This window comes from Prunus avium, chromosome 3 (genome assembly GCF_965620075.1).
Source record: "Prunus avium chromosome 3, drPruAviu1.hap1.1, whole genome shotgun sequence".
Classification (NCBI taxonomy): Eukaryota; Viridiplantae; Streptophyta; class Magnoliopsida; order Rosales; family Rosaceae; genus Prunus; species Prunus avium.
The window spans coordinates 9,820,939-9,830,550 of record NC_142286.1 but is presented as its reverse complement, the minus strand read 5'-3'; the positions used below and the strand labels follow the sequence as shown (position 1 = coordinate 9,830,550).

Below are 9,612 nucleotides of genomic sequence, written 5' to 3'. Positions count from 1 at the left end.
TTTTGAAAACTTAAGGTGACATTTTGCTTAAATTTTTCTTTAAGGTGACAAATTGAAACTGATGTATAAGTTCAGTTGACATTTCTGCAAAAATCCCTAAACTATAAACGACCCCTAATAAAGCTTAAAACAAAAATTGGGTGCCACTAAAGAAACCCTTCAGCAACTCTCTCTATAGAGTCACGGGTTGTTGGGGGTTGCTCTCTCGTTCACGCGAGGAGAGCCTTGACGGCTAGGGTTAGGTTTTCTCCAGTTTTCTATACTTATTTTCTGCGCTGTCCCTCTTAGTTTTCTCTTATTGTCTCTTTGGGTTCTTCTTGGTGAATTGGGTATGATGTTTTTTTTGCTCTTTTGTTCTCCATATGGTGGCTGCGTTGGCTTCCTTTTTGGGTTCCCAAGGAGCCAGTCGCTAGTGAGGGGTCTCCATCTTAACGTTATGGAAATGGCCACCGCCTCTTCTGCTCAAGGGGATGACAAGTATGCGGCACCAAACAGGAATCAGAAGCGTGTGAAAACTGGTGTTGGGTATCTGATTGTTAGTGGCATGGATTTTTCTAGTAAGCATAGTTTTTGTATCGAGGATTTTGTTGACAAGGCGGAGGATACTAGCCTCGAGGGATCTCCAAGATCTCCCTTATAATTCTCCTATGGAACGTTCGTGGGCTTGGCAATCAATGAACATTCCTATTATGAAGATCTTTCTTCGGAACTTTCTTCAGGCTAAGAGGCCAATCTTGGTCTCCCTTGCTTGTCAGCTAGGGTTTTGGATTAAGAAAATTGGAGGTGGCGGTTGGTATTTGGTTGGATCTGTTATGATGCTCACAATACGTTTTTGACTTTATGCGAAGAACTATAATGCTTTCTTTAGATCATAGGAGGCTTTCTTTAACAGTATCTGCGTAGTGATGAGATGTGTTTCAATGGTTTTGCGATTGAGTGATCAGCTGGATCTATTCTGATACCCATAGTACGTTTTTTACTCTATACGAAGAACTATGATGTTCAATGGTTTTGCAGTTGGGTGATTGGCTAGATCTATTCTGATACCCATAGTACGTTTTTGACTCTGTACAAAGAATTATGATGCTTTTTCTAGATCATAGGAGGACTTCTTTGACAGTACCTAAGTAGTGATGGGATGTTGTTTTAAGGGTTTTGTGGTTGGGGTTTAGGTTGATTTGTTTCGTATAAGTTGTTTGACTCTTTTGTTTAGTCAATAGAATGGGTGTAACTCTTTCCTACTTCGAGATTTTGTTTCTCTTGAAAGGTTTTAACGAGGCCGCTGTTAATATGCTAGTTCTTACCATGTAATGTTCCTTTCGGTTGAATGAAATACCATATTTTCTAAAATATAAAAAAAAGGGTGCCACTTGGCGGTTTCTGATAATTAAACTTTCTTTTACTATTTTGCCCGCTACCCATTGGGCTTTTGTTGAGCTTACGAGTTCTTGCTGTTGCTACCTTGGAGCAAAGCCAACAGGCCCAGCAGCATCATTTTGGGGTTGTGAGATCACATTGGTCCACCTTTTGTTGGGCAGATCTTGTCTTGGATCTCTCTCTCTCTCTGCCTGTCTAGTGGCTTATTTTTCGCATTTTGCCCAGAGAAAGTTGAAGTCAAAGTCAATATCAAAGATATGCAACTTGAGAAAAATTCTTAAAGCTCTGCATAAATTTCAACTAATTTGACAAACCCCCTACGGAAAACATAGATTTATCAGCTGGTTATCTTTTATTCTTCTAAAGTTTTGCAGGAAAAGTAGAGCTATGGTAATGGAAGCAGAAGAAGAACAGGAAAAAGAAAGTCTACACCTTGAGGCTGAGAACCAAAAGCAGAAAACCTCAGTAAAGGGTGTCCGGGATTTGCTATGGACACCCATAAATTGGTTCAAAATGCTCAGCAGTGAGTTGCATTGGAGCTTTGTGGTGGGTGTGGTCATTGTGTACGGAATCAGTCAGGGTCTGAGTATGGGACTGAGTAGAATCGGTATACAGTATTACTTGAAAGATGATCAGAAAGTGCAGCCCTCTGAGGCACAAGTCTACTTTGGGATCATTCAAATTCCATGGATGGTTAAGCCTTTTTGGGGTCTTCTCACTGATACTCTTCCTATTCTTGGGTACCGCCGAAAGCCGTACTTTGTTTTTGCTGGTAAATGATACCAACTCATTTTTGTATATGAATGTGTTGCTTGCAAAATTGAGTTTCTACAATTTCAGCTGCTGCTTTTAGTTTTGGATTGAATTGAAGGGCATAATTGTTGAGATCAGTGCATGTTGTAGCTTACTTGATAGGTAAGCAATGAAAATTTGTTACCGTTGACTTTAGTAACTATCCAAAGAATGGGGAAAATATTAATCTTGAAGTGGCGGTCGTTAGAGTTTCAGTTTACTTTAGGAGGAAGCTTAGTTTTAGCAAATGGGGTAACAAAATTGGCAAAATGTCTTAATGTTCGACTTGCTACAATTTCCATAACTATAGCTTTGCACAGCATGAGCAATTGCTAGTTTGTGAGAGTGTGCACACATGGTATTCTTTTTAGAGTTCTATGGTAACACCTCTATCTCATATTTTGCCTTTAGTTTTAGGCTCTAGAGTATTTTTCTTCTAAAGTGACTCTCATTCTAAAAGATGACCTGATTGTCACTCAGATGGTGATTTCTTGTGTAGGCGTCTGTTATAACTGCTACACCGTTACTGTATGCGTTATTTTGAATCACCTGGATCAGTACTCAAGGATACAGATTTTAAAAGTAAAAATTTGATTCATCCTGTTCATCACTTAATGATGACATGCATAACTGAGATTATCTATGCATGAAAATAGCCTATATGCAAGTCTGCTTTTACCTTGCCAACTGTTTTTTTCTTTTAAAAGATCTTACTACTATGAATATTACCTACTTAGTTCAGGAGTGTTCCACTCTTTGAACCTTAAAAAAACATTTAAATTTAAACTTGTATATGAAGGTATGCTCATTGAACGATTGTAATCTTGGGATAAGTTTTGAAATCCCATGCCCCTTGACAGTACTGACTTCCGTTTTCTATTCTTTCTTTGGTTCAAAGACTTCCATTTTCTGTACGTATTTGTTAGCTTGACTGCAAGAGTTGCCTTGCAACTTGACAAATTTTTTTTTCGTAATTTAATCTGTATAAGATAAAATGCGCTTGATATGTTTTGGCATTATGACCTGAATTTAAAGAAAAACAAAAATAGCTGGAACCAGAAGGCTGTTCCCTTATTTTTCTTTCCCATTTTTCTTTTCCAGGTGTAATTGGGGTGATCTCCATGCTTGTGCTATCACTAGACAAGAAATTAGATCTCACAATTTCCCTGTTGTCTCTGATGGTGGGGAGTGCTGGAGTAGCAATAGCTGATGTAACAATTGATGCCTGTGTTACACAAAACAGTATAAGTCATCCATCCCTTGCTGGTGACATGCAAAGCTTGTGTGGACTGACCTCTTCAATTGGGGCACTGGTGGGATTTTCACTTAGTGGGTTTCTTGTTCACCTACTGGGCCCTAAGGTTTGTTTTTTCTCAAGTTTCTTGTGCTTGTAACAATATAAACTTTTGGTATTGTTTGAAAATCTGTGAAGAGATCAGCTCATTGGTCAAACTTTTAGGGTAATCTTTTGGTATATTTTTTAGGCATGTCAGAGATGCCTATCCAATTTTTAACATGGTAGGCTTGCAAAGGATTTTGGATTCAGCAACATTCAAATGATATATTTCTAATTGGGTCCACAATCAACAGATTATATCCAATGATCATCCCCGACCTTGTAAAAATCCAATTCAAACGTGTAATATTTCATCTATGAGATGTATTTCATATGAAAGGATACATCACACTGTATATTAGACAGAACTTTGATTTGAACTCATATTTTAGCAATTTGTCCAAGTTCGAACCAGATCATGTTGGGACGGTTTCCTTATGCCTAGGATTTCATTATGTCAAATATGATATAAATTAACCTTTTATTCAGTTAAATTGCTTCTCTGACCAGTGCAAGTTTGGCACTTTTACAACAGGGTGTCTTTGGATTGCTCAGCATCCCTCCAGGGCTGGTCATTTTGGTTGGGGTAATGCATAGAGAACCTCATGTTCGCACCTTCACTTATACACAGGTGAGATTACCTTACTTTGTTGTTTACTTTTTTAACTCCTGCTTTCTAATGCTCATACCAAGCTCTTAAGTTAGGTCAGTGTAAAGTTTCTGGATGCTTGCAAGACTATGTGGACAACTCTAAAATGTGGTAATGTCTGGAGGCCCTGTTTATACATGTACTTGTCACTTGCTTTGGCCTTGAATGTTCGTGAAGGAATGTTTTACTGGTACACCGATGCAAAGGGGGGTCCATCTTTCTCACAGGTAACCTGAATTATTTCTATCATTTCAGTGCATTTGATGGTACCATTTGCGGCTTTTTTTAATAACATTTGAAAGTTGTTTGCTCTGATGTGCCTAAAATGCAAACTCATTATTTACATGCTGCAGGAGGTTGTTGGGTCCATATTCTCTATTGGTGCTGTTGGCTCTCTTTTGGGGGTCCTTCTTTACCAGAACTTCTTCAAAAGTTACCCCTTCAGGGATGTGCTTTTCTGGACACAATTGCTCTACGGTGTATCAGGATTGCTAGACTTGATATTGGTGTTGCGCATAAATTTGAAATTTGGTTTACCAGATTATTTTTTTGTTGTCATTGATGAAGGCGTTACTCAGTTGATTGGGCGTATTAAGTGGATGCCTCTTCTTGTACTCAGTTCCAAACTCTGTCCTGCTGGTATAGAAGGCACTTTCTTTGCTTTGCTTATGTCTATTGATCATGTTGGAATGCTGTCATCTACTTGGGCCGGAGGCCTCTTACTCCACGTCTTGAAGATTACACGGACACAGTTTGAAAATCTTTGGATGGCAATTTTGATCCGAAGTTTGTTGAGAATTGTTCCGATTGCATTACTTTTCTTAATACCCAGAACTGATCCCAACTTATCCATTCTTCCACCTGAGATGTTGAGGACCAAAAAAGGTCATGATACACATGAGTACGAGACTCTTGAAATGGCCGCCCTTGTGAATGTCACTTGATCTGAACTAGGGACGCATTGATCTGGTAAAATGCGATGGGAAGGACGAACTACATCTGATGGCTGTTGGGAGATCTGGAGAAAGTCATTTGAAATGCTGGAACCACGTCCCTGAAAGAAGGCATTTTTGAAGTTCTCTAATTATTCAGAGTACTATGATTACAACAATATTTTTCCATGATAAATTCTTACTGCTCCACTGTTATGAGATGCACATGGGACGAGCGTGGTTATTTAAGATCCTTGAGAGTTCTGTATGCATCATCAAGCTGAAAATCTTGTATACATATGCAGACGTCTCCATAGATTAAGAACTCCAGTTACATCACCTTCTAATACCAGTCTTCAGTAGCACTTTAATCAGTTTAAAGTGGGAATGCAGGGATTGAAAACAGAACCTTATTTTTTCCTTATTGCCTACACGCCCTTGAAGAACAGTGCCTTCAGGCTCGAGAAACTGAGTCTTGTTCTGACCAAAAAAGAAAAAGAAAAAAAGAAACTCCTCTTTGTTCTTATAAGTTTCGTCATATATTTTCAGAACATGTGGATGGCCCTTTTGAAATGTAGTTTCTACCCTGTCTGAAAGAAGTGAAACAATTTGTTCACTGGTTTCGCTGTTTCTTTTCGAGAAATGCTTTATCCAAAAAATAATTAATAAAGCTCTACTTGACCCAAATCATCTCAATTAAACCTTATTTCATCTATATGGAGATCAATACTTTGAAGTGCATGAAATAATACAGAGTTCTTTCACACAAAGTTCTCAAGAGCTTTGGCAAGAACTCATTTTTCATTTATATGAAGCAACAAGGAGGGCACATGTATGTGAACCTTGTGTGGTCACATTAGCTATACCTTCACATTCCTGTGTATCTTCTTGCGTCCAAACAGAAACACAGAAAAATAATATACAGTTCAAACTCTTCCTGCCTCAGCTGTAGGGAGTCACTTTATTACAGAAAGGCACTCAGAAACTGCAAAGTGCATGCATTCATATATTCTATACCTTGTCCCAATTGTGACCATAACTATTTATACATCAAATGAACTAAGAAGAACTATTTGGTTGAAGGTTTTGTTGCCAACGGTTTGCTTGGCTTTACCTCGAAAAATATATAGGCGGAAACAACCTAAATCCTTTTTAAATTCCAGGTCATATAAAACTGCATGATTCCTCTGCAAATCCCAGCTTAGAGTCTTTAGTATTGTATATGACCCTTTGGTTTTTCTGCTGATAGTTCCCAATAATACTGATCTCATCTTCGTACAAAAGGCTTGCAAGAGCCAAGCAGATCTGTGATGCATCAGTTTTTACCAGATAAAAGATTCCAGTTACATCAACATTCAGCTCAGCATTTCCCTCAAAGTGAAACTTTAAGGTAGGAATGCTCACTTCTTGATATGCACTGAGGTTGAAGCAAGTGTCCAAGATTGAAAAACCCGGTGCTGGAGGGTACCCCGAAAACTGTTTCAGAAACTCTGCCTTGACAGCCTTGTAAACTGAAGGAGCAAGCCTCGAAATAACTGTCCCAGAATCAATCAGAATCCCACCACTTGCAAAACTTTGAGCTTGTAAAGCCACTCCCCCAATACTTATACCAGTAAGGTTGAGAAAATAAAAGGTTGACAGCTCTGGATTTGGAACCATTCTAGTGTAAGAAATCGGAGTGGAATTCTTGTAAATTGAAGCATCACCTCCCATAATTAAAGAACCAGAAGCTGTGGCTTCTGTTGTAGGTAAACAGTAGGAAAACACTCCACCAAATAAGGCAGAAGTTTGAGAAACCACTGAAACACTCTCACTCCTTCCCAAGCCCATTAGACCTGAAGCTCCTCCAAACAGACCCTTATTGTTCCTGCCACAGCCAAACACAAAGTTGTTCACAGGTGTAGCTCCAAGACTGAGATGGTCACTACCTAGCTCACCGCGCGTATACGAGCCATCACCATAGTTAACGACATAGTTACAGCTCGTTGGATTGCTCCCACATGCCCCAGAATTCCCAGTATCAAACTGGAGTGCTTGACAAGTTGAAGAATTGCATAAAACAGATTTGTATGAAGGGGATGCAGATGAGTTGAAAAGAGGTTCTTGTTGATTGTAACATAATTTGCAAGGTTGGCATTGAACCCAAGTCAAATCACTGCCTGTGTCTACAATCACTGTCATATTTCTACCTCCCAATTCCACAGTCACAATGTAGTTTAATGTTTGTAGCCTTATACCAGAAGTTAATGGAATTTGAGCTTCTGATACATCTTTTATTCTGCCAGAGACTCTGTTTTTGAATTGGGATTGCAGTGACCGAACATGAAGATCATCGAAAATTAAACGTTTCTGTTGCTTTTTGTTCCAGTCCACAATCTTTCCTGAGCAGTAATCTCTGTGTTTGATTTCCAATATGGTTGCACCTTTTTCTTTTCCTATAATTTTAAATATGATAACCCAGTTCAGAATTTCCCAAAATTGTTCATGCTATATTATTACCTCAAAACAAAAAAGAAACAAAATTATAGTGCAAGTATATCTAAATTTTTTTTTGTAAAGCTGTAGATGAGACAGGCCTAGAGATAGAGAGAGAATTAAGTTCATTATTCTGAGGTGCATTGCCCCACAACCCAGCATAATCTACCAAGAGAACCTCAAAAGTTTGCTGATTATTATAGTAATAAGACTTTTAAAAAGCACATAATGCAAAACATATATTCCAATGCAGAACAAATAGTAAAGCCAAGATAAGCTTTATCAAAGAAAATGAAGAGTTAAATGCCCTTCCTAGAGAGAGAGAGAGAGAGAGAGAGAGAGAGAGAGAGAGAGCAGTTCTACATTAACTTTAATTAGAACTAAAGCACTTCTAGATCTCCTAATTAACAACAAAAAGAAGTTGTTGCAATATATTACAATCCCAAAGTAGAGAATAAAATAAAGCTAAGAAAAGATAAGGTCAGCAGCATTTTACATGACTAGTTCAATTATGAGTTCTTTTTACTGTTTGCTACAAAACTTACTTGATTTCTGAGAGAGGCAAACAGTACTTCTGGTTCCACCATGCTGCCTCCAACGAAACTCTTGCAGTTTGAGGACCTTCTTCTCTTTGAAAGACTGAACCCCATTTGCAGAACAGAGGCAGAGGAAGAGCAGATGAAGCAGAACTTGGAAAACTGGTTTTGCATCTACCATTGTTGATGGTGGTGGAGAAGAAAAATATGAATGAATGTGTTTGTGTTTGAGAGAGAGAGAGGCAGACAGACAGACAGACAGACAGAGAGTGGTGAGATTCTTGGGGGTTGGAGTTTGGCTTGAGAACAAAAGATGAAGGGCTGGCTTTAGGAATTAGGACCCCACTGTTGCATGAGAATTATTGGGGTTTCACGTGCACATCATAGCAGGGCAAGAAAAAATGAGCAAGAGAGAAATGGGGTGATGAATGGAAGGAAGAGCTTGTCATTAACAATCATTTTAATTGGTTCACGTTCACCCAGCTTCCACAGATAAAGACTCAACTCTTCACGGAATCAACTGTCACAAACTTTCACACCAGAATATATAATTGTATATATGGGATGTATTTTTTCTGTTGTAATTATGCCCGGCAACTTGTAAACTACTCAAACCCACTTTGTAAATTTATAAATGTAATGTTGTCTTGTGATTTATTCATATTCTCTCCTCTCTTTTTTCTTGTCAACCAAACAAAATTTAAGAAACCAAAAAATAAGGGGAGGTACACATTACCATAACAAATGTTCAAACATGTGTTACTAAGAAGAAAAAAAAAACATTGTTTCTATCATGATAAATAGTGTTTTGCAATATTTTCCTCATTGATCATTAAAAAACATGCCATTATTATCGTGACACCTCATTATGGATCTTGAGTTAATACGGAACTAACCACTTATTTGAACTAACTCTATAATATTTAATACGGAACCCTTCATATTTTTTAGGTCCTCAATAAAAAATCAACCATGCACAAGGTCACACTATATTGTAGAGTACTCTACTAAAACAAATGGGTTTACGCGCACTATTGTCAATAGGGCAGGGCAACGAAAAACTGGGCAAAGTGGACCCATCATGCTTTTTTGTTGTTGAAAAAATGGTGCTAATTAAAATAGGGAGTCCTTTATGAGCTCCTAAATTTGAGGAGAGAGAAAGTACTCCTAGTGACTCCCTATAATTTAATGTTGCCTTATTTAATGAGTATTTCAAACCTTTATTTAATGCTAACTTTTTCTTTTTTTTTTAATAGAGATGGACCAATCAAAAAAGAGTTATAGCATTTATGACTCTCCAAATTAGGGAGTATGGTTGGAGTTGAAATTTTTTAGAGAGCTCCTAAAATAGCTTTCTTATATTTTTAGCTAAATTTTAGCTAAGAAATAGAGAGCATCATTGCGAATGCTCTAACCAGACCAGATCGGTTGAATTAGTTTAAAATGTGGTTTAAAATTTTAATGACGTCAGTTTAAGGGCATGTTTACCTACTTCAAGTGGGAATGAAAAGCAAC

The 9,612-nt window shown here is 38.0% G+C and overlaps 2 protein-coding genes across 2 annotated transcripts; one reads left to right on the top strand and one right to left on the bottom strand.

Annotated features, from left to right (window-relative positions):
* Nucleotides 1–1,606: 1,606 nt before the first annotated feature.
* Nucleotides 1,607–5,311, top strand: LOC110770294 (Major facilitator superfamily protein). Its single transcript, XM_021974405.2, has 5 exons — nt 1,607–2,149; nt 3,271–3,530; nt 4,041–4,136; nt 4,211–4,381; nt 4,508–5,311. Exons 1-5 carry the CDS (start codon nt 1,765–1,767, stop codon nt 5,096–5,098), a joined length of 1,503 nt encoding a protein of 500 aa, XP_021830097.1. The 5' UTR covers nt 1,607–1,764; the 3' UTR covers nt 5,099–5,311.
* Nucleotides 5,312–6,001: 690 nt separating this feature from the next.
* Nucleotides 6,002–8,506, bottom strand: LOC110770295 (Eukaryotic aspartyl protease family protein). Its single transcript, XM_021974406.2, has 2 exons — nt 8,107–8,506; nt 6,002–7,521 (listed from the first exon to the last, which is right to left on the bottom strand). The coding sequence occupies exons 1-2, from the start codon at nt 8,276–8,278 to the stop codon at nt 6,251–6,253; spliced, it is 1,443 nt and encodes a 480-aa protein (XP_021830098.1). The 5' UTR covers nt 8,279–8,506; the 3' UTR covers nt 6,002–6,250.
* Between the last annotated feature and the right edge of the window lie 1,106 nt (nt 8,507–9,612).

Coding starts and splice junctions, on each gene's coding strand:
- LOC110770294 (XM_021974405.2), top strand. CDS start 1,765: ATGGTAATGGAAGCAGAAGAAGAACAGGAAAAAGAAAGTCTACACCTT. Junction 3,531..4,040: donor TTCACCTACTGGGCCCTAAG/GTTTGTTTTTTC, acceptor CTTTTACAACAG/GGTGTCTTTGGATTGCTCAG. Junction 4,382..4,507: donor GGGGTCCATCTTTCTCACAG/GTAACCTGAATT, acceptor TACATGCTGCAG/GAGGTTGTTGGGTCCATATT.
- LOC110770295 (XM_021974406.2), bottom strand. CDS start 8,278: ATGGTAGATGCAAAACCAGTTTTCCAAGTTCTGCTTCATCTGCTCTTC. Junction 7,522..8,106: donor TTGCCTCTCTCAGAAATCAA/GTAAGTTTTGTA, acceptor TTAAAATTATAG/GAAAAGAAAAAGGTGCAACC.